The sequence below is a fragment of the Antechinus flavipes genome, chromosome 2 (genome assembly GCF_016432865.1).
Source record: "Antechinus flavipes isolate AdamAnt ecotype Samford, QLD, Australia chromosome 2, AdamAnt_v2, whole genome shotgun sequence".
NCBI classification, from domain to species: Eukaryota; Metazoa; Chordata; class Mammalia; order Dasyuromorphia; family Dasyuridae; genus Antechinus; species Antechinus flavipes.
In genome coordinates, this window is record NC_067399.1 from 421153983 (window position 1) to 421178829 (window position 24847).

At 40.0% G+C, this 24847-nt stretch overlaps 1 protein-coding gene across 3 annotated transcripts in view; it reads right to left on the reverse strand.

The window, feature by feature from the left end:
• Positions 1–2025: 2025 nt before the first annotated feature.
• Positions 2026–24847, reverse strand: part of SLIT3 (slit guidance ligand 3) — a 778163-nt gene continuing 755341 nt past the window's right edge. For 2 of the 3 annotated variants that reach the window (XM_051978878.1, XM_051978877.1), the window contains 4 exons: positions 18571–18725; positions 13286–13571; positions 9843–10051; positions 2026–7210 (listed from right to left, as the gene is read on the reverse strand). In XM_051978878.1, coding sequence (XP_051834838.1) covers positions 6975–7210; positions 9843–10051; positions 13286–13571; positions 18571–18725 — 886 coding nt within the window. In that variant the 3' untranslated portion in view covers positions 2026–6974. Of the gene's footprint in view, positions 7440–9842; positions 10052–13285; positions 13572–18570; positions 18726–24847 lie in introns of all 3 variants that reach the window. The other variant, XM_051978879.1, reaches the window with a different exon arrangement.

Here is a 24847-nt window from a genome sequence, read left to right on the forward strand (position 1 = left end):
CGGTGGGCACTAGGGAATCTGTGGGGAAGAAGGCAGTTAGGCCGACAGCTAACGGCTGTTGACAAGCCCTGAGGCATGTTGGCCCAGGCAGTATCGCTCTAAAAGAGTGATCGGGTTTCCGGGAGGGAGAAACCACTTCAGTTGTGTCTGCCATATGGTGGAGCTTCAAGGGACGGAAGCCTTGCAGAGCAATAGTAGCCCAGTGCCATTGACTCAAAAACGGTAAAGACTAGAGCGTCGGCAGACCAGTGAACTTCCAAGCCTCGACAGGAACAGCTGTAGGGAGTTTCTGGACCATCGAGGCGCTGGGGGAGATGGAGCCACGGAGAGAAGTCGGCTGCTGGGATGGAACCATGGCGACTCTCAGGTAGAAGCCAACTTCTCGCAGCCATCGTCGACGCTTCAATCCTCCTGGGTCTCAGAAAGTCATTTTGGGGGAATGAGCTGAGGGAGGAGGCCCTGGATCCTTCTCTACTGACACAGCACTCGATCATTTGTGTGTGGAGCTAGGAATGATTCTATTGCTTGACTTTTCCCTGTTATTTACTTTTCTATTCTGTCTCATTTAAATGTCTCGTTACTTGTGTTTTCTGCGTTAGTAAAGCAGGCATTGGATGGGTTCCCAAATTACAGGGAATCACCCTACAATCACCTGTAGGAATTCCAGAATGAGTAGAACGCATGTCACTTAGGAATCAGAGAGGTCCGCCTGATTTCCACTACTCTGAAACACAGACTCGTGTATTTTAGAGCTGGAAGGGACCTACAAGGCCGCTGAGTCTAATTTCCCCCTCTTTTTCCCTATTTAAAGATTAGGCCATTGAGGCTGAACGATGCTAAGGGACTGCTCAGGGTAAAACAGAGAATAAGTGTCTGAGGCAGATTTAGCACTCAGGTGTCTAACCATGACACCGCGGTGCCTCTCTGAAGACAAGTGTCTCATGCCCAAAATGAAGGGGTAAACGCTTCTCCTTTTGTTTCAGTCTTGTTGCCCCCTTGTAGGATAGGGATTGGGGATCAAAAGTCAAGCAAAGAGTGCTGAAGACTATGACAGAGCAGAGATGTGTTTACAGTTTGATTTCATAATCTAGAGATGTTGCAAGCGAAACATGCCATTGTTAATTGGCATCAGGAGCTTCCTAGAGTTTGACTAGTGTGATTTGAATCTCAGTTAATAGTAGTTTCAGTGAGACTGCCATGTGCCCTTTCTCTCACACCATTTGTAGGAAGGATGCTACTTTATTTACATGGGGTTAAATGGGGCTTTATGAGTCACAGAACTTTGCTTCACATGTCAAATGAATGTTTCCAGGGCAAAGAATGAGAATAGAAATTGAGTCAGTAATTCTTAGCCATAAACATTTTTTCCCCACATTTTTGATCTTTACTTCATAGAACTGATGCTTCTGGAGTCAGAGGATCTAGATTCAAATCAAATATTATACTTTTTAAATGTGTAACCTTTTGGAAAGCCACTTAACCTCATTGGGTCTCAGTCTCTTCATCTGTAAAATTATGAATTAGATAAGGTATCTTCCAACTAAAGGTCCATCATCCTCTACCTCTGAGGTCCCTTTTGGCAGTGATATGCCCCTCCCAAAGAAGGAGGTTTTGAGAAGAAACTGGACACCTATAAGCCCTAATTCTGCCTCTAAAGGTACCTGAACATATACATCTGGGAAAATGGAAAACAAATGGCATTAGGCTCCTGTGGAGATATGGAAAATCAAGGGATCTAGGCAAGTAGCACCCCCTAGCAAAGAAACACAGTACCCCATCCCTGAGGAGGAGGCCTGGCACTCCATCAGGCCCGGAGAGGCCTTCCAACAAGATTCAGGAAGTTAGTGATGTGGGTACTTTATTTTTTTTTGCTTTTTTTTTTAATCCATCACTTTTTTTTTTTTTTAACACTACATCAAAGCAAACACTATTGTTTCTACACATTGCCTGAGTTATCCCAGAAAGATCTATTGATATCTTCCAATATAATCTGGTTCAGTTCAATTCAATTCAACTCAAATCAGCTCAATTCAATTCAATTTATCTTTATTAAGCACCTACAATGTGCTCAGCACTGTATCGGGTGCTATAAGAAGTAAAAGAAAAGTATAAGTTCCCTGTCCTTAAAGAACTTACAGTCTTTGTGGAGAGATAAAAAAACACCTATGAAACTGAAATAACAGAGCAAGGCAGTAAGTGATTACATGCCAACGTGAGTGATACAAATAATTAATACATGGACATTCAGAGAAGAGAAAGAGAAACATAGGTTTGAGTGGTCAAGGAAAGCACAGCATGATGGAAAGGGCCCTGGATTTGGATCCCAAGTTCAAATATTGGCTCAATTACTTACAACCTGTGTGATTTTGGGCCTAATCAGAAACCTCTCTGGGATCCCTTCTAGCCCTAAATCTATGATTCTAGTAGTACTCTCATGCTGTGGGATTAAAATTGGGCTTTGAAAGACTGTACAATTTGAATAGACATCTCAACAGCAGCAAAGACATAGAAGTAGAAAATGGATAGGTCAGTCTGGGGAACAATAGAGATTGGAATAGGTAAGGACAGGATGGGTCCATGTGTCAACTACTCTGAAGGTAGTTTGAGAAGTTTGGACTTTATCCTATAGGCAAAGAGAAACCATTATAATTTTTGAGTAAGGAGCATGGCTAGCAATGGCTCATCTCTGATTTTTATCCCACCTGAGTCACGAAAAGTAAAACCAACCTGAGTGGGACTCATTGCAAGCAAAGTCAATAAAAAGTGCAGGTAAAGAAAGCATGGTCCCCATGGCTCCTGCAAATAGGTCTCCCCCAGTCGTTCCTTGTGACAAGTCTTATGCGTTAGGGATGGAGCAAAGAGCCATGGCCTCAAGCAGTGGTTTTCAAAACACAAGTTCATACAGAGTAGTGGCACTTTGATATAAAATCATATTATTTTAGAGAACATAATTATATTCCCTAAAGCATGGTCTTTGGACCCCTGAAAGTCCCCGAGACTCTGTCAGGGGGTTTGTGAGCTCACAATTCTTTTCACAATAATATTAAGACATCATTTGTCTATTAAAATACTACTTCCTTTTCAAAATACATATCTGTGGAAGGCTGTATTTTCTTCATATGCTTTAATGAAAATAACATAACAGATTGAATGCAGAAAGCAGATATGAGAATTCAACTATCTTCTATTAAGCCAGACATTAAAGAAAATTTCAAAAATATGTAAAACAATGCCTCTTTTCATTAAATTGTTTTTGCTTTTGAATTGTTTTTATTTGTCATAAAAATGTTATATAAACATCATGGGCTTATTTTTAATGAATTAATATTTTCTAAAATGATCAGTTTTAATTTCTGATATGTTGATGTCAATAGAAATTACCCATATAAATAAAAACTCTTTTTGGTTCTTAATGATGTTTTTAAAATATCAAGAGATCCTAAGATGAAAAAGTTTGAAAACAATTGACCTATAGGATTAATCTGTAGGGCTCTTAATTAATGGTCTTTCCCAGCTTCTGGCATTTAGGTTCATTAGGATCAGGGTTCCTGCTTCAACAGAAGAAAACAAAACTCTGCAAGACTAATGTCTTCTTTATTCATAGAAATGGGTCATATCACTTCTATGTTCAAATCTCTCCAGTGGCTTCCTATTAAACTGAGTGAAATTTAGACTTTAATTGGCATCCCAGCTTTCTATCATCTTGAGGGTCACTCTACTTTTTTATTCTTTTCTCTTACTATACTCTATTCCCTCAATGTTCTATGTAAACTGGATAATTTGCCATCTTTTTTCCCATCCTCTCTTGTGTACCCCCTGTATTCGCTAACTTTTAGATTTTTTTCTCATGCTTCTCCCTAAACTGTAGAATGTTGTCTTTCCCCCAATTGCAATTTCCCCGTTAATACTTCCCCTATTTTTGTAGTCCAGCTCAAATACCTTTTCTAGCATCATAAGGTCTAGGCCTGGAATTACCTGTACAGATCAATTACAGTTGCCTTATTTTGCATATGAAAGAACTTGGGTCTCATGATGACTGCCAAAAGTTATACCTTCTAATGTGTCAGATCTGAGATTCAAATCCAATCCTCCAACTCAAAATTCTGCTCTTTTTTCACTATGCCAGACTATCTTTATGAAACCTCATGTTATAATTCCCTCCTATAGAACTCATGTAACCCTTTTTCATTTTTCAGGGACTTGACATGTTATATTATCTCTGTGTTTCTATAATCTCAATGACAAAAGCCATGTTTTTATTTAATCTTTTTATCTCTCCTAGTACTCAATGTGTGCTCTGCAAATAGAAGACATTTAATAAATGTTTATTGACTAGAGTTGAGTTAAATTAAATTAAAATAAGATCATCTGCCATGGTGTTGGGAAACGACCTTTAGAATTTAAGCTGGAGTCTTTGGAAGCTTAGACTTTTCCTGTGTGCCCTCTAGCCCTGGACATGGATGCTTTTCAAAAATCTCCCCTCCAATACAATGAAGGGGCCTAGCCACTGTCTGCTTGTACATCCTTGCTCACTTTGGACTAGTCCTAGAGCTAATGCCAGTGAGCACTGGGCATCTTTCAGCGTGGTCCAGTCTGCAGGACGTCAATGACAAATGAGAATATACAAGGCCTTCTGCCCATAAAGTTATCCCCAGGCTTGAATAATGAACTATCTTAATGAATCATCCACTCCAAGATACGAGGGGACTTTAAGATGTATTTAATTAGGCACAAGAAAATATTGCAGATACCCTCCCCCCATTCCTACTCCAGCCCCCCAACATTAGCATCAAGGTCTTTTAGAATCTGGCCATAACCTATCCTCCTTCCAGCTTTCTCTTCAACTCCCCATCACCTCCAATCTACTCCCACCACAAACTTCCTCCACATTAAGTATGTCCCTTTGTCCTCTTCTACTCGTTGTCTTTATAGTGGTTTCTCTATGGTGGGCAGATGAAGTCTCTCAGACCAAGAAGACTTTAGGCTCCTTGGCTATTTCATTTGCTTTGGGCAGGAGCTTTCTTTCCTAATAGCCAGCCACAATCCCCAATTCCCTAGTCTCGGAGCCAAGCAATCAATTTCCTCCTGATTCTTTTATATACCAGGGTTGCCAAAGGGGGAACAGCCTTAGCCCCAGAAAACAAACCAATTCAGAAGTTCCAGAATAGGGAAAGAATAAGATTAATAAGAAAACCACACTATAGAATGGTCCTAAGTTACAGTATTCATCAAAGCATGTGATAGCCCCTCTGTAACCCAACCATTTATTTAAAATGACATCAGAATATGACAGTCCATTAATAAAAAACAAAACACAAATTCATATGGGGCAGTGGCACCATTATATAATTGTTATAAGACACCTTTCCCCCCTTTCTTTGTATTAGAACTAGTTACTGAGACAGAGAAATAGCCTTTAAAGATGGTCTGCTTCAAGATCTGGGATCTGGGCCAATTGCTTAACCCCAGAGTTGCCTGATACCTTTTATTAACCTTCTCAGAGGGTCTGTCACATGGCTGATTTAGCCAAACTAGAAACATAGCTGAGTACCCCAGGGATAGCATTTTTCCTAGTCATTTCAGGTAGTTTCTTGGATCTATGATAGAAAAAATTTGACAGATGTGAGATAAAAGAAAAGAGCGTGTATGTAAGTAAAAAGGGGAATTTTATGTTCTTTCTAGTTGCTCTATCAATTGGCAAAGGAAAAAGCATCATGGATCTAGAAACTTGGGTTCCAGCTCCTGGGTTCTTTTGCTAATTAGCTGTGTTATTATGGACGGGTTACTCTCCCTCTGTGGCCCTCAGGTTCCTTAGTGACATTTCTCCAGTAAAATGAAGGCGTTGGAATAAAAGAGCTATAAAGTTCTATAATTCTATGGTATTTCTGTACCATACCAACCACACAGGCTGCCTACTCCCCAGTACGTGAAACAGAGGAGGCTGGCTCTAGCCGACTGGCAGAGCTCCTTGGGGAGACTTGAACAGAACGGATGATTAGCAAGTCCTCAGAAAGATGCTCTAAGGCCCCATGACCCACAATTTCTTCTATCTTTTTATCTCTAGTGGTTACTTAGTGCAGTGCCTGATATATAGCATTTAATAAATGTTTGTTGATTGACTTAATTAGTACAGATCTGTCCATTAGGCCTATGGCTTGAAATGGAATAATCTACATCTGGTGGGAAAGGAATATCAAGCTACCCTGCCTCTTGGATCTACTTGAATTTTGGGGTCTAGATATGAGGTGAGGAGGTGAAGGAAAGGCCTGAGACCAAATCAGAATACAAACAATAGAAAGGGCGAGATCAGGAAAAAACTCAGGAGAATATCTAGATAATGGATGAATATGGAGCATGGGCGAGATCAGGAAAAAACTCAGGAGAATATCTAGATAATGGATGAATATGGAGCATTGTTAGTATGGTTTCTCCTGGGATCTAGGTGGTTCTCAGGAAGGAAGGAAAGAAGGAAGGAAGGAAGCAAGCAAGGAAGGAAGGGAAAGATTTTTTATTTTCCCCCTTCTGTTTTCCTATACGGTTTCCACCCAGGACTTCAGTATTGCCTGGATCTCCTCTGACATGGTTCTGTTGCATAAGCATATAAAATTTCCCCTACTTCTTGGGTAGGCTATGACTTCTTTATTATCCTTTAAAAATTTTTTATTAGTCATTTTCTTAAAATTTTAAACAACTGTTAAAAAAACAACAACACAAAACAAAAACCTCAGTAAAAATAACTCACTATATGATACATATACTCAAATGGTGTGATACTTTATATAATAAAAGATGAAAATAGTCACTTTCCATAATAAAAATAAGTTCTATTTTTTGTTTATTTTACAATATACTTAATATTTCTCTTCTTCTTCCTCTTCACTCAAAGTAACAAAGTCCCATGCTTGACATCCCCATTGAGCCGGTGTCTGGCAATCTCTGCCTCCTCACAGTGGTGGAGATTTGGGGAAGATGGATTAGGAACATTTTTGACACCCACACTCCACATGTCTCTCCAGCTCCTCCACGAACGAGGAGCCGTCTGTACACTGGAAGACGTATTTCCGCCGCTTGCTGCGTGTGGGAACACAGCACTGGGAGCCACAGCTCCCGCGACATTCCATCAGGGGCACCTTAGAGGCTGTGGCACATGACGCATAGCCCTGCTGCCGCCGGATCACCTCTCGAACCACCTCCCCCTGGCATGGGTGCTCTGTAGGGACAAAGGAGGCGGGCACAAGCTTGGTCAGGCTGGCCAGACAGGTTTGAGAAAAATTTTGAAATGACACTGAAGCTCTGTACATTCTTTTCTGGAGACGGGTGGTATGCCTGGGAGTGGTAATTGCCATTGGTGGGAAGCAGGATGCACATCTTCTGCCTCACCTTTCGACCAAGTTGCCTGTTGCCAGACAACCAGGGCCTCCTATGCTTTTAAGCTCAATCTGACAATCAAAGTAAAATGGAGTCAGTAACCTAATCATGGCATTGAGGAGAGATTTGTGGACAGTATCTGAGGACATGAAACTCAAATTCCATTAAGTGTGTTTAAATATAGATTTTCTCCCTTTTTAAATATAGTGATTCCAATTTATTTATTTATTTTTTTAAAATAATAGCTTTTTATTTTCAAAATATATGCAAAGATAGTTTTCAGCATTCACTTTTGTAAAACCTTGTATTCCAAATTTTTCTCCCTTCCTTCCGGTGATCACCCCCTTCCCTAGATGGCAAGTAATCCAATATATGTTAAACATGTACAATTCTTCTATACGTATTTTCACATTTATCATACTACACAAGAAAAATCTAAGTCAAAAAGAAAAAAAATGTTTTCTCCTTTTTTCTAAATAATTTTCATGAAAATCTTATTTTCATTGACATCTTTTATATTATATCATTTTCATTTATAGCCCTCTTCACTCCCCTGGCTAGTGAGCCGATGAATAAAGAAGAAAGAGGTGGAAAAAATATCAGTTTGACAAAACTACTACATCAGTCTGGCACTGAATGCCACGTTCCACTCCTATAACCCCTCTCGGGGGAGAAGAGTTAAATTTTTTCTTAAAGCACAATTTTGTATTATCTATACAAATAATCTGTGATGTACTGGAGAATTCCTTAGATGTAAAGAATTCCCTCCAGCAATGCAGATTGCCTAGGAAACATAGAGGTTAAGTAGTCTGTCTGGCATCACATACTTCCTAAGTGTCAGAGGAAAGAGCTAAACCTGGGGTCTTTGGGACTCTAATCCTAGCAACCCTATTCCCTATATTATACTCCCTCTCTGCTAGGTATTAAGAATGGATGGTATATCGGGCTCTGGCTCTGCTCTCAGCAGAGGGAGCCTGGACTGAAGAAAAATGGGCCCTCTGGAAGCAATCAGAATTTCTGGGAGACAAAGCATATCTTGAAAAAAGAGAGGCCAGTTTTAGAAAGAGAGGATACCTTTAAGTTAGTTTTGATCATCAGGGGCACCAATCAAAAGAAGCAATTTACTGTTAAGGAGAACATGCTATTCTGATGCTTTGTCAAGGAGTGGGAATGACCCTGGGCCCTTGAAGATCTTATGAGGAAGCCCACACAGAAAGCCTCTAAATATGGCTTAACTTCAGAAAGACTTCACCGGGAGCCTCGATCACACATTAAACTGGCTACAATGACTTGAAAATAATATCTTCACACAGAGATGCATTCTGGTCTGTTTTGGTAGAAAGAACACACAAAGATGAAATGATAGAATCTTCCAGAAGGACAGAGAACCTGATCAACTGTCAGATTCTGACAGGATTGATGGCAGTTGGAACTGGATTAAGAGATGTTATTAGGTTGGTTTCTCAAGGTGGGCATCTCACAAACTAAGATTCATTCTTACTCAGCAAATTTTTTTCAATAGCTGTCTTATTCAGCTAGATTCTTGATTTTATTTATGATTTTTTGTTGTTGATTTTGTTATTTTTTTGTTTGTGAATTTATTTTTTGTTTGTTAATTTTAAGATCCCAAGAATTCACTTTTATGTATCTAAAGCATAAATCAGGAACTTGATAAATGTCTCTTGAAGGAATTATTAAGATAGTATATCTTTATGAGGCTACCTAATACCCAGATATTTCTAGTGCTTCCACGGGGAGTGAAATCTTAGATCCTGAAGTAAGCTTTTAAGTGGGATTTTAAACAGCTTACAAAGATCTCCAACTCTCGAATAAGTGCCAAGGAAAGGAAAACAAAATGGACACCCACTGACTGGGGAATGGACAAACCAATTTAAAGGTCCTAACTGTAATGGATTATTATTGTGTTGTGAGAATTGATAGAAGTAGGGGTCTGTATATATACATATATAAATATAATCTGATACCAAGTGAAATAAGCAGAACCAGGAAAGCAATATGTACGTGACTATAACAAAGTAAATGAAAAGAACGCCAATAATAAAACAACTGAAATGGAATGCTGTGAAACTATAATGGCCAAGTCTGGCCACAAAGCAATATGAAAAGACACCTCTTCCCATTTCTTTGTGGAAGGGAAGGCCCATGAGTGTGGAATACTGCATATAAGTCAAAGATTTTTGCTTGGATGCTTGGTTTGCTAAACTATTTTTCTTTCTCTTATTTTGTCCTTTATTACAAGAGAGGGGTGTGGTGGGGATAGATACAGTGGAAAATAAAGGTGATGTAAAAACAAGAGTCAAAACAATTCATTTTAAAAAAAGAGTTAAATGCAAAAGAGATCACCCTCATCTATCTAGGCAGTAGGTCAGGGCCTCTGGAATGATGCTCTCCCCATCCCCCTATTCCTTATTAAGGACTGTCTCTCAGATCCCAGGGACTCAAGGACAGCCCACCTCGTTCACAGTGCTCCCCGCTGAAGCTGGGCTCACACTCGCAGTAGGGTTGCCCCCTTTCGGAGATGCGGCACTGGCCATGGAAACACTTGAAGTCCCTGCAGGGGCTGACTGAGTCGTTTCTCTGGTCGCAAGAGGCTCCCACGTAGCCCTCGGCACACCTGCATGTGTATGTGGAGCCCGAAGCCACACACTTTCCATGGACACACCTGGGAAGGATGGGGTTTGGGAAGGAGAGAAGAGGTATGGGTTAGCACCAGTGGGCCCTTTGTAGGTCAAGTGAGTCAGGAGCACTTTCAAAGCTCACACTGTTCAACCCTCGAGCCCAGGCTTACAAGGACAAGCCTTAAACCAAAGGAAGCACAAGGAAGCTTTAAGAGTTCCTTAAACAGGAAACACTTTTGTGGCTATGGTGAAATTCTTAGGTATTAGAATTAGTTCCTATGTAATCGGGGTGCCTAACTGCTTCCCCCAACTTGTATGAGAGAATATCTTCTGTTCTTTAAAACAAAAAGGGTTAGTAAAACTTAATACTGAACAACAATACAGCTACTTAAACCTGCATTGCAACTACCTACATTTCAACAGTGTCATGTCAATGTACAAAAGTTCTCAACAATTAGTCAGGATTTTATTTTTTCTTCTCTGCTTTCTCCTATACATACTCTTACTGTGTCCTCTAGTCTTTTTTTCCCCCTGAGGCAATTAGGGTTAAGTGACTTTCCCAGGGTCACACAGCTAGAAAATGTCAAATTTGAGAGCAAATTTGAACTCAGGTCTTTCTGACTTCAGGGCTGATGCTCTATCCACTGCGCCACCTAGCTGTCCCTCTTCTAGTCTTCTAGTTCTGTCTTCATTTTGTATTATTTCATAAAGATTTTTTTCCCCAGATTTCTTTGTATTCCTCAAGTTTTTACATCTTAATGGCACAATATTAACTTATCTCCTGCTGTTGTCAGTCAAAAGCATTTATTAAGAGCTGCTATCTATGTGCCAGGCACTATACTACAAGAGAGTTTGGCTTTCTCCATATTTTTGTAGTTACATGTGAATCTGCTATGAAAATCTTGAATGGATCTCTCCTCCTTCCCTTTCTCTTTCTCTGTATATCTAGTTATTAGTAAAGTTGTAGCTTTTTTTCCTCAAAAAATTTCTAACAATCTATTTTCTCTTTTGAAAATTGTCTTCTCACCATGTGTACTGTTCCTCTTTAACAGTCAACTTTTTATCCACTATATTTACCATAAATATTTTTCTCAATCTGATATTTTTCTTTTAAATGAAATGACTTTTTTGATGCATACTCTAACAATTTTAATGATTAGGAAAAAAATAATCTCCCTTCTTGGAGATAAGAACATTTCTTTCATTTTTAAAAATAGTTTTCTTTTTATGCTTGTCCATCATTTAGCTGTAATTTATTCAGATTATAAAAATATAAGCTAGTAGTCTAAATCTGCTTTCTTATCAAATTACTACTATTTTTCCAGCACATCAAATAATAATTTTCTCTCAGATTTTATTTTTTAGTATTTTTACATTATTTTACTTCTTTTAGGTTTACCAGACACTATATATTATACATTTATACATATTTATATATGTATATACATGTATATTATACATTTATACATATTTAGTTATATATCTGTACTATCTATTCTATCCTACTGATCTACTGACTCTCTATTGTTTGTTCTAGATATTATATAGTTCTGATAACCTCTTTGTAATATGCATCATAATTTGGAAGTGTAAGGTACTAGTTCCCTGTATGCCCCCCAACTTGTATTCTTAATATTATAGAATCTTTGTTTCTGTCACATAATAGAAAATTGTGTTTGTTTCCCCATATTTAATAAGGAAATTCCTTGATATTTTAATTGATATTACATTAAATATGTACACTAGTTTTGGGTATTTTCATTCTATCTTAATCTTAGTCATCCATGAACACTGGATGCCTCAGCAATTATTTAAATCTTCTTTTACTTCAGTCATTATTTTTCAAGCTATTCTTTTGTAGCTCATGTATATTTTTAGGTAGGATAATTCTGAAATATTTTTCTTGTTTTTGTACAAAGGGTTCCTTTTTGTGAAGTTTTTTTCTTACTCTTTATTTATTTTAGATAATAATTATTATGATTTTCTGATAATCTTACATACCAGATTCTTGATAAACTCATTTATTAGCCACACTATTTTTTCTTTGTTGAAGCAGTCAAATTTTGTAGTTATACCATCATGATATTTGCAAATAATATCTTGATCTTTACAATTGACTTCTTCCTTTGACTTAATACCTCTAATATCTTTTTCTTGTTTTATTGAAATTATTAGAATTTCTAGTAGTATGTCAAATAAAAGCATTGGAAGCAGAAATCTTATTTTGTACTTATGCTAGTGGAAATACTCCTAATATTTGTACATTGCATATTATGTTGGTTCTTGGCTTAAAGTAAATATGTTTTATTGTGTCAAGGAAAAATTCTGATATTCCATTACTTCCTAGTTGTTTTTTTTTTTTTTTCATCATGAATGAATGTTGGCTTTTATAATTTTTCTAACATCTATTCATGTAATCATATTTTAAAAAAAGTTTTTGTTATTGTCTACATTTTTTATTGTTAATGATTCCCCTGCCCTTAAATTCTGAAGCAGCCTTGCATATCTGTTATACAATTTTCATGGTCATAAAAAATAACTTCTATATGTGTCTCTCTTATTTTTAAATAACACTAGAGAAGTTTTCTGCAGTTTTTTTTTTGCAAAGCCATTATTATTATTATTATTATTTTTGCAAAGCCATTTTAAAAGTCACAAAGGTATCTGGTCTAATGAGTTTTTAAACTTAGATCTGGAATTCTTCATTTTAACTATCTTGATTCACTAGCATTGGGCTCTGAATGACTTCTGGTTATTTCTTAATATTCAATTCATTTTAAAAGGGTGACATTTTGCCATCACTGAATGACTATGTGTGTATGTATAAACATATATACATATATATTCATATGTATCTATCTGAAATAATGTGCCATGGAAACTTTGAATAAATATTTGTCTTTTCCAGGTCTTCTTCAAAAGACTGCTTTGAAAGAGATAATATTCATTTAGACAGATAATTTTTAGTCCTTGCATTAAAGAATTAATCTTATTAGTCATAGTTTGTTTATAACTATCTGGGTACATTTTTCTGAATTCTAAGCTCAGTATCTTCCAATATAATCAGAGCATATTCATTCATTCATTTGTTCATTCTGTTTCTGTCTCTGTCTCTTCTCTGTCTCTCTCCACTATTCACCTTTCTTCTCTTGTCTGCCTAAGGACCCTGAAGAGAGGGGAAGGGATGAGGATCTTACATAGCAGGGAGAGAGGCAGAACTGTGAACTCAGGGGAGAGTGTGTGCCAGTTCCAGTGCACCTGGTCTCCAAGAGACTCACCTGTGGCCAAGGCAGGAATCTCCAGTTTCTTGGTCACACAGAGGCCCTGTCCAGCCTGGGTGGCACTCGCAGACCACGCTGCCCTTCTCCACAGAACGGCACATGCCATGCTTGCAGATGGTACATGACTTGCAGCCAGGGAAGACGCCTGGGGATTGTTGGGGCAGGGCCTTGAAATCCTGGAGCTCGTTATTGATGCGAACGTCATGGATGCAGCCATGGAAGCCCCCTAGGGTTCGGTCTGTGCCTTGGCGCAAGGCTGAGAGGCCTGTGCTGGTGGGTATTCCTGGAACAGAAATATAGCTCCTTTACACCTGGCTCCAGCTCCTTCAGCTCAAGTAATACAAATTGAATCTAGGATTTCATTGTTAAAGCAAAGTCCCGGATGAGGAAACTCCTCCTTCCTGATGAATATTCACATTTTCTCTGAAATTTATAGTTTTAGGAAGTCATCAAAAACAATTAAGTTCACCAGAGTTACACCATCAGTATATGTTTGAAACAGAACTAAAACTCAGATTTTCTTGGCTTTGGAACTTCCTCTTCATCTACTAATCCATGCTTCCTTTTTTACCCAGAATTATGCTGTGGTGAAAGGATCCCAATTAAACCACCAAACCCATTTTATCCCAAGCCATATTTATTTATATGGTTTATTCTTCATTACTTGGGAGCTAATTCTCAAATCTGAGTAATCTGGCTGCTTCTACATTTCCCTGTCACTGTATTGTATTCTATCTTCCAAAGTCTTTCTGCATTGACAGTAGTACCTCAGTAATTAATTGATCCTTAATTGATTCCAGAAGGCACTATCAATGGCAAAAATTGAGTAATAAATGAATATTTCCCATAAAGACATATCTCCAATCTGTAATCTAACCATTCCTACCCAATTCCCCAAAAGGGCAAGTGGGGCTTTCTAGCCATGGATAAACAAGGCAGCCCAGCCCAGCTAGGTTCCTCTCTTCTTGACGCAAGTCACTTTTTGGAAGGAACAGTGACCTTCGTGCTCTCTCCTCTACCCTATATCATCCAAGCTTCCTCAGGGGAGGGAGTGCTGGATGTGGAGGTGGAAGCTAAGTTTCAGCAGCCTCCACTGCCCAGGACTCTGGCCACAACCTAGGATTTGGGCCTGCAAGGAGTCTTGGGTCCTCTGCCATACTGCCACGTCTACTTGGGCTCCCATTCCTTCCAGTACCAATGTTGTGGCTGCAGCCACGTCATCCTGTATGAACTGTCCCACAACCTGCCAGCCAACCAGCCAGTCCTGATGTCAGGGGCTCCAACCTGCCAGTCTGGCACATAGCAGCTGTCCCTGGGGGAGGGGGGAGCTGCCCACGCCTGAGGGCAACTGCTGGGAAGTATTCCTGGCCAAACTCGCATCCCTACTGGTTAACCAAGACAACCATCAAGTTCCATGAGTGCCAAGTAAGCATGAAATGCTGCAGCATTTTTTCTGCCTGAAATTCTATGAATACAGAATTCAAAGAGTTTTGAAGCAGTTGAGTACTGAGTTACCACTGTACTATCTTAATTAATTCTTCCAAATGACCCCTGAGGTAGGTGAGAGAGGCATTAATTTTCATTGTACAGACAAGTAATCTCATCTTTGGAGATTTATCAAAGACTTTATATTGAGTGTTAGACCTGAGATTAAAATCCATGTCTCCTGACTTCAAAACCCGTTTGCCCGTTTGCTTTCTGCTATTCCATGAGGCCTTTGTAGCCAGAATATAAAGGGCTGGAGAAAGCAGAAACTGAATGTAGCAGTTCAATTATCAAGATTCTAGCTGAAAATCTCAATCTGACATTGCTTCTGAAATAGAAAGCTTACTAACTACCAGGGTGAAAACAAGGTGTCTTTTTCTTCTTTTTTAATTAAGCTTTTTATTTACAAACATATGCATGGGTAATTTTTCAACACTGACCTTTGCAAAACTTTCTATTCCAGATTTTTCCCTCGTTCTCCCCCACCCGTCCCCTAAATGGCAGGTAGTCCAATACATGTTAGATATGTTAAAATACATGTTAAATCCAATATATGTATACATATTTATACAGTTATCTTGCTGCATAAGAAAAATTGGATCTAGAAAGAAAAAAATCTAAGAAGGAAAACAAAATGAAAGTAAACATCAACAGAAAGAGTGAAAATTCTATGTTGTGCCCCACACTGTGTTTCCATGTTTCTCTCCCTGGGTGTAGATGGCTCTCTTCATCACAGAACAACTGGAACTGACCTGAATCATCTCATTGTTGCAAAGAGCCACGTCCATCAGAATTGATCATTGTAAATGTTGTTGCTATGATCTCCTAGTTCTGCTCATTTCACTTAGGATCAATTCATGTCAGTCTGTCCAGGCCTCTCTAAATCATCCTGCTGGTCATTTCTTATAAAACAATAATATTCCATAACCTTCATATGCCACAATTTACCCAACCATTCTCCAATTGATGGGCATCCATTCATTTTCCAGTTTCTAGCCACTACAAACAGGGCTGCCACAAACATTTTGCCACATATAGGTCCCTTTCCCTTCTTTAGTATCTCTTTGGGGTATAAGCCCAGGAGTAACACTGCTGGATCAAAGGGTATGCACAGTTTGATAACTTTTTGAGCATAGTTCCAAATTGCTCTCCAGAATGGCTGGGTGTGTTCACAATTCCACCAACAATGTATCAGTGTCCCTGTTTTTCCACATCCCCTCCAACATTCTGCATTATCTTTCCCTGTCATTCTAGCCAATCTGACAGTGTGTAGTGGTATCTCAGAGTTGTCTTAATTTGCATTTCTCTGATTAATAATGATTTGGAGCATCTTTTCATATGGCTAGAAATAGTTTCAATTTCTTCATCTGAGAATTGTCTGTTCATATCCTTTGACCATTTATCAATTGGAGAATGGTTTGATTTCTTATAGAGTCAATTCTCTATATATTTTGGAAATGACGCCTTTATCAGAACCTTTGACTGTAAAAATGTTTTCCCAGTTTATTGTTTCCCTTCTAATCTTGTCTGCATTTGTTTTGTTTGTACAAAAACTTTTCAATTTGATATAATCAAAAATTTCTATTTTGTGGTCAATAGTGATCTCTAGTTCTTCTTTGGTCATAAATTCCTCCCTCTTCCACAGGTCTGAGAGGTAAACTATCCTATGCTCTTCCAATTTATTTATAATCTCATTCTTTATGCCTAGGTCATGAACCCATTTTGACCTTATCTTGGTGTATGGTGTTAAGTGTGAGTCAATGCCTAGTTTCTGCCATAGTAATTTCCAATTTTCCCAATTTTTGTCAAATAATGTGTTCTTATCCCCAAAACTGGGGTCTTTGGGTTTGTCAAACACTAGATTATTAAAGTTATTGGCTGTTTTGTCCTTTGAACCTAACCTATTCCATTGATCAACTAGTCTATTTCTTAGCCAATACCAGATGGTTTTAGTAACTGCTGCTTTATAATATAATTTTAGATCAGGTACAGCTAGGCCACCTTCATTTGATTTTTTTTTTTCATTAATTCCCTTGAAATTCTTGACCTTTTGTTTTTCCATATGAACTTTGTTGTTATTTTTTCTAGTTCATCAAAGTAGTTTTTTGGGAGTCTGATTGGTATAGCGCTAAATAAATAGATTAGTTTAGGTAGTATTGTCATCTTTATTATATTTGCTTGCCCAATCCAAGAGCATTTAATATTTTTCCAGTTAGTTAGATCAGACTTAATTTGTGTGGAAAGTGTTTTGTAGTTTTGCTCATAAAGTTTCTGATTTTCCCTTGGCAGATAGAGTCCTATATATTTTATACAATCAGTAGTTACTTTAAATGGAATTTCTCTTTGTAACTCTAACTAACTGTAACTAACCCAAGTTTTGTTAATGATATATAAGAATGCTGGTAATTTATGTGGGTTTATTTTGTATCCTGCAACTTTGCTAAAGGTGTGGATTATTTCTAAAGAATATTCCTTTCCAAAGGGCAATGTTTGGAGTAAGTCTGAGGGACACCCTGGTGCATATCTTGAGGGAGCTTGGGGGTAATCTCTTAAGACTATAAACTTCCTAAGGGCAGAGACTATGTTTTGTTTAAACTTTATATTTATCCCAGAATGTTCCTATCCTTCTCCTTGGAAATAGCTTTCCAGCCCTAGAGGAACATTCATTGTGGGATCCTATTCAACTGATTAGTGCTTGCCTCTCCTAGACCACTATTTTAGGAAAAGTCTCAGTCATGCTCCATTCTGGTATCTTCTCCTTCTGGCTGGAGGCCTTGGTCCCTTTCTTTCCTCCCTGCTCCCTCTCCACAGAATGTTTTTGTTTTTTGTATTTGTATCCCCAGTGCTTAGGGCTTAACTATTCGATTAATCAGTCAATAGTAAGCATGTATTAAATGTCTATTTTGTGTCATTCAATGGGGATATGGGGACTTATGAATGTATTTGTAGCTATTACCTATACATACTCATATATGTGTATACATACACAGACACATACATAGTTTTATATATATATATACTTATACATATATAAATGTGTACATATATATAGCAGCTAGGGAGTATAGTAGATAGAGTACTTGGCCTAGAATCAGGAAAATTCATCTTCCTGAATTCAAATCTGACCTGGCACTTATTGACTAAATCCTAACAAGTCATTTAAACCTATTTTTCTAATTTTCATTATCTATAAAATGAGCTGGAGAAAGAAATGGCAAAGCACTCTATGTATATTCCATATATTTCCCATACATGCATTAAAAAAACAATCCCTACTTGCAAAGATTTTATATTAATACATATATTTTGTATTGTAATATATTAAAATTAAAAATGGTGCTTGCTCTTTTCCCGAAAGGGAAGAAAGAAACAGCAGGGGCCTGAACTATTGGATCCTCTGTCTAGTGGCTTGACTTCCTGGGAATGGTCCTGCTCTGATATGGACCAGGGACTAGACAGAGGGTGGCCACCTCTTGTGACTCCTTCTCATCTAAGAAGTTTTTACTAGATCCCCTCTTGGAATCAGAGCCAAAGTGTTTCTAGCAGCGCTCATGCATGCACAATGAAAAATGCATGTTTGTATTCATGACGGAAGCTGCACTGAAGTCACATGATGCAACATGGGAAATGCTGCCAGAATTGTGAGTTCCTTTTTGGTCACTATCCCTGCTGCCATTTTGGGGGGACTCTCACATTCAGTGTCGTGGCCCGGGTTTAAGAGACTTTGATTCAGGGGGCTGTTCTGGGAGGGAGGAAGGAGCTGGGGAGCCGAGGAAGTCAGAGTTTGAGGCTCTTACCTCCAATGTAGAGGGGAGTGTTGGTGCCAACTGTCGGCTGTTTGTGGAGTTTGCCCAAACTCTTGGGCGCGCCTTTGTCCACCACCAGGTTCAAGGTCTGGTTCAGCACCACAAGCTCCACGCTGTGAAACTGCCCATCATTCACAGTCTCCACACTGGGTTAGGGAAGGACCGGGAGAGAAGAGGATAAAAACAAGAGAGAGTTACAAGGAAGCAGCTAAGATGCCGTGGTGGCAAAACCAGGACACTGGGAGTCTGGGCCAGTGCGCTTTTCCTACGGTCCATCCCTTTCACACCTTAACTGATGAGTTCTTAAACTGATCCAATACATTAACCAACAAGTATTTATTAAGCACTTAGTGTATGTGTGCTGCTGGATAGGGGAAAAGTTTGGAGTTTGGTCTTTTTTTTGCATTTGTTTGAGGGAAATGACACTTACCTTTGCCTGTTCACCCATTTCTTTTGCCCAAGAAGGGCTAGGAAAAACCCAATTGTTTGCCTCACGTGGGTATGAATCCATTCCAAATTCAAGGTTTTTTTTCCTTGGCATCTGCCCAGGCAGAGAACTTGCTTGGGTCTTGTTCATCCTTTTGCAGGGGAGGATTCAAGTTGGAACAACCTCTAAAACTATGAGGGGGAGTTGGCTGGTGGCAGTCCAGCTAGAGAAGGGAGAACCATGCTTTAGGTGGAGGCGTGGGCGGCTACTCCAGGTCCAGTTTTTGATTTCTGACTCCAGAGTAACAAATTGGTCATCAGCTCAAACAATCCAGAGGGTGAACCTCTCTGCTGCCAATCTTTTAAAGGACTTCCCTCAAATGTGATAGTACCAGGTAAACAAATGGAAAGTAATTAGTAGTGCTCCAGGGACAAGAAGACAAAGGTTCACTTCTTTTTAGCAGATACTAATCTTTTACATTTGTTTTGTGTTCTCAGCTTTTTCAAAGCACATTTACATTTATTATCTCACTGGCTCCTCCCACACACCTCATAGGCAGGTCGACAGGTATTACAGGATTTCCACTTAGAGATAAGAAGTACTGAAGTACAGCCTAGGTAAATGACTTCCCTAAGTTTGTACAGTTTATAGAGATGAAGAAACAGATCTTCTCACTACTAGCTTGGTACTCTTTCTACAGTAAAATTCAGGTTCATTTGGACCCAAATTCTGACAAAACTTTCTTTTTTGCCTCCATTGTCTTCTCACTCTGTGATTTCTTCCGTAATTTGGTACCTTTTCACTCCAGAATACCCAGCTCCTGTCGGGGAAAAACCTTCACTAGCTCCTTTCTATGTATTCTCTTCTAAGCTCCTTAAAGGCAGGGCCCATCTTTCTTTTGCTTGGATTTATATTCTCATCATTCTCATGGTGCCTGGAAGCAAGTAAATGCTTAAAAATGTTTAATGCCTTGCCTTTCTCAAGGTACAAATCTAAATTTCTAAATTCCTGAAACTGGATGATTGGAGAATAGATTTGGGAACATATGCTAACTCATTATCCTGATCTTCCCTAAGAAAGGGATATGGTTAAAAACTTTTCCACACAGGAGGCCTTAATAAACACACAGTGAATTGAATCAAATTGAGTTTGGGATAGCTTAGGTGTAAAAGGTAGTGGATGCCTTAAGATGGTTGCTATGACCACAGACACTTGTGATCAGTGTTACCTAACTCAGACTAAGCCTTCTTTGGTAAGTCATTAGTAACTTTCTCTAAGAAAGTCCTTTGATAAAAGGTGACCCCCAAATCTTCAAATCTGCTATTTTTGTAAAGGCTTTATTTTAAGAAGAGTCTTAGTAACACAAAACAGGAGCAGGAAAATAAATGGAAGAGTGGCAAGATCCTGGAAAAATGTTGAAAGTATGGTAGAAAACAAGGATTATCATTAATTCCTAATTTTAAATATTTATGTGAACATTCACATATATCCATAAATATTTTCTCTCTTGCCTAATACATATACAAATACACAAGCCAATCACAGAGATGCACATACAATACATATACTGCACATAGTCATAAAAAAGACATCGTCAAAAAACAGACAGAGTGCCATCCGCTGCTTTGGGAGCTAGCGAGTCCTCATCACTGTAGATGTCTGATCAGAGGTTGGATAACCAGAGAATCAAGGATGTTTCCAAGGAGACTTTCCAAGTCTATAATCTTAAGATTCTCTGGGTAATAGACACTCGTAATCAGACACAAGGAGATATTTGCACATTAAAAACCAAACACTTCTCCAACTTTAGCTCCAAGATACATTTTACAATATCCTTCCCCCTTCTCTGCTGCTTTCCTGAGACCCACAGTGCTGTAGTTTTGGCAGATGCTTCTGCTTGGAGACGGTGGCTTGGCAGGAGTAGGAGGACAGAAACCACAGTTGTGGAGTGAGCTTGCGGATGCCCCTTCCCACTCCCCACCAAGAATCCCCGTGTGTGATCTGTTCTTCCCCTGTGGCTTCCTCTCAGCTCCCTCCCCTTCCCACCAGCCAGGTTCCCTCAGGGAGGCTAACGGAGCCTCCTGGATAGAGGATGCTGAATAGACAGCCTCCTGCTGTGGGAGATGCTTTCCCTTCTCCAGACTCAGATCCACACGCTGTGGTTAGTTAGCCCGAGATGAAATCACAGGCCTCTTGAGGCCCCCACCACTGTCTGACAAATAAATAATGCTTTCACACATCTGATACAACAACCCTGTGAGGAAGCAAGAGCGTCACTGGTATCCTCATTTACAAATGAGCACTCGCGTCTCATCCAGGTTAAACAACTTATCTAGGAACATAGAGGTTACAGATAGAAGGGACAGAATTCAAGAAGGGATAGAAGGGAACTGAATTCAAGTCTTTTGGCTTCTAGATCATAAATTCAAAGCTATTCAGGACCTTAGGCAGGTATCATCTAGTTGGATCCCCTCATTTCACAGATGCCTAAATAAAGCCACAAGGGCAGCATGGGATCGATGCAGGGTTCAAACCCCGAGCTTCCATCTGCACCTTACACAGGTTGCCTGGCATTGAGGATAGGTGTGAGGGGCAGGTAGACAGTCTTAACATGAAACCACTGAGCAGTGAGTCGGCCCACTTCTAACAACGTGATTTCATACTAGGAATCCTGAACACCATTTGAATTCATCCAGGTAATGTGTTGGGGGCGGTAGGAGATTTGTAGTGCCATATAAAAGCAAACCTATCCCCTCTGCAATGAGACCAGCCTAGCAGCAAGTATGAACCAGGTGCGCTTTGGTGAGGGACTGAGATCCTCATTACCTGGTCCTGTCAGGGGTGCTGTAGAGGTGATAGTGCTGTTATTGCTGCACTGGATAGGAGTTTGACTTTCAATACAATGCTGAGTTGTCATGATATAAAATTTTATGATTCTTTGATTCTGCAGTTCTGGATTATTATTCCATAAATGTGAGTGGCTGAGGATGGATGAGGGAGGTGGGCTGGGCTCCTTTTCTAGCTAGTTAACTCTGGCTCTGGGTACTTAACCTTCCTACCACTAGATGGTAATAGAGATTCACCAAGAAAGAGGTCTTGCTGTCTAAAAGCTAATTAAGAACCACTGCCAATAAACTCAGTGGGGAATTGGATGTTAGTGGAGAAAATAGTGCATCATCAGGACCATGACCAGCCCCATTCTGGACATGGACTTCCACACCTTGTTTCAGGTCTGGGAAAGGACATTTTCTGGGAAGCTCTAAGATAAAGCTAATCATCTCCCTAGCTTGGGAAGCACAAGGTAAGTAGGGCAGCCTTGGGAGGTATGTTTGCTGCTTCTGTATCCCAGGTGGTTAGAGAGCCCAACAGGTAAGAGGAGGCCACATGTAAGAACCCAGGCTATCCTACAAAGCAGGAGTCCTCAAACTACATCCCTCCTCCTCCCCCCCCCCCCCCCCAGATGCAGCACTGAGGACGTTTATCCCGCTCACCCAGGGCTATGAAGTTTTTTTATTTAAAGGCCCACAAAACAAAGTTTTTATTTTTACTATAGTCCAGCCTTCCAACACTCTGAGGGACAGTGAACTAGCCCCCTATTTAAAAAGTTTGAGGACCCCTGCTACAAAAGATCATTCATTGGGAGGAACCTCAGAGACCATTTAGTCTCATTTTACAGATGAGGAAATTCAGATCCAGAGAGATGAAGTAAACAGCCTAAGATCATACAGGCAGTAAGCCTCAAAGGTAGGATCTGACTCCATGGCCAGGACTTTTCCCACTTTTCCACAGTTCTCAGGAGGATTAGTAGTGAGCATTAAGTAGACTGTCTCATGGTCTCAAGTTCATTTCTCTTAAAGGTAATGGTGGTGGGGGAGTCCTGCTGCTCTCAACAGGTTCTAGGGAACCTGCCTAGTGAGAGCCAGGGATGGGGGTGGAGGTGGGGAGTAGTGGGGTGGGGGAACAGAATAGGGTAAGAGGGAATAACCCATAAATGAGCCTGGAAAATGTCCAGAGCAACTTTGGGTCATGTGGGGAAGACCCCTTGCTTTGTGATGATCTATTTGTCTGGTCAGTCCAGACTGGTAGTCTGGAGATGGCTTTCTGCAGGCAGAGATGATTCTGTATGGATCCTAGGAAGGACAGCTCATTGCTTAATGCCATCAAGCCATCCAGACTGTAGCATTTGATCTTAACTACAGTCTTCATTAATTTCTAGAGCTGGTTTAGTGCAAAGAGACAAAGACACATGATCTCTAAAGCTGTTTTCTCAGCTCCTAAAATGGCTGAGGTGCTATCTGGCCTGCTGTGGTTTGAGGTAAGCAGCATGCTGGTAGTCTGGTCATCCCTTCTCATCTGCTTTCTCCCTACAACTTTCTCCATGGTTGTGCTTTATGTGACAAGAGGTGATTAGGGGAATCCCCAGATCTGTTGGTCTGGGGCCACCTCTCTCTGAGCTGGCTGTGCACACTTTGGCCCTGTGAGGAGGAATACATGCCTTGGCCCCTTCAGAGGACATGTATGATCACAGGTCCTTCCTTCGTCCTCATGTGTCCTGGGGTCTGCGCCAAAGTGAACTGGCAACTGAGCTGGGAGCCATCTCCTTTTGGGACTATAAGAGTGAGAAGAGATGATTTCTGGTCTCTTTTAAGGCAGTTTCTTTACTGGCTACCCCAGTTCAGCAAGGATTCCTGATCACCCCCATTAATACTGCATTGAATGATATAAACCTTAAAACTAGAAAGAAATAATACTAACCAAACTTCCTTATTTTACAGACAAGGAAACCAAGAAAAATGATTTGTTTAAGGTTACTCAGCTAGTTAGGGAGAAGCAGAGTAAGTCAAGGCCATAAGCATTTATTAAACATTTGCTTTGTATCAGGTTTTGGCCCATACAAACAGAGCAGCCCTTGGAAATGGATCATATCTGGGGTATGCCCCTGATTTCTTTCTGCTTATTGCTTCCATTCACAGTTTCTACATTTCCATCCCCACCCCCCTTGCATGGACCACACACATTTCTCTGCTCCTTTCTTCTCCCTATAGTTCCTTATCAAGTGAGGGTAGGAGACCACTAACCCAGTCCTAGGACCCCCACTCTATCAGCGACTTCAGATCTGCTCCCCCAGCAGCAGGGTTAAAGCACTACCAATGGATTTGCAAAGGAGCTTGTGACTAATGGTGAATCCAGTGGGGCTGCCCTCCTCAGAAAGCCCACAGAGGGAAGGTTGAAGATTTGTAGTATCAATAATAAAACGGTTCATTTAAGTCCTTAGCTAGAAATAACAGGGACTATACCATCCCTAGGCAGAAGTTCCCACGTGGTCAAGACTTTGCCTCCTGCTATTCCTCTGTGAAATGAACCGAGAGGCTCCCAGAAGAGACACAGAAACACTCTGTGCTTCCTCACTCTGAAAGCTGAGCAGTTGAGAAAGCATTGATGGGATTGGGGAATTTAGAGGGTCCCGTGAGAGCATCTGGCTCAAACATCTCACTTTACTAATAAAGTGAGACCAAGAGGGGTGAACTGACTTGCCCCACAGTCATACAAGTTTGAAGGATCAAAATGAGTATGAACCCAAACCCTTGAACTTCAATCCTTTCCAGTCAGACAGAGAGACTGCTCATGGATCTTTCAGCTTGTTTGCAGGGGAAGGCTCTAGTTGGTACAACCTCTAAAACCTCTCAGGGGGAATGGATTTAAACGAATCTAGCTAGAGAAGGGGGAGGCCTGCCTTTGACAGAGGCATTGGTGGCCCCTTCTGTCAGCAGTTTCTGATTTCTAACCCCCCACATGCAGAAACTAGTCCTTAGCTCAAATAGTTGAAAGGATGAGCCTTTC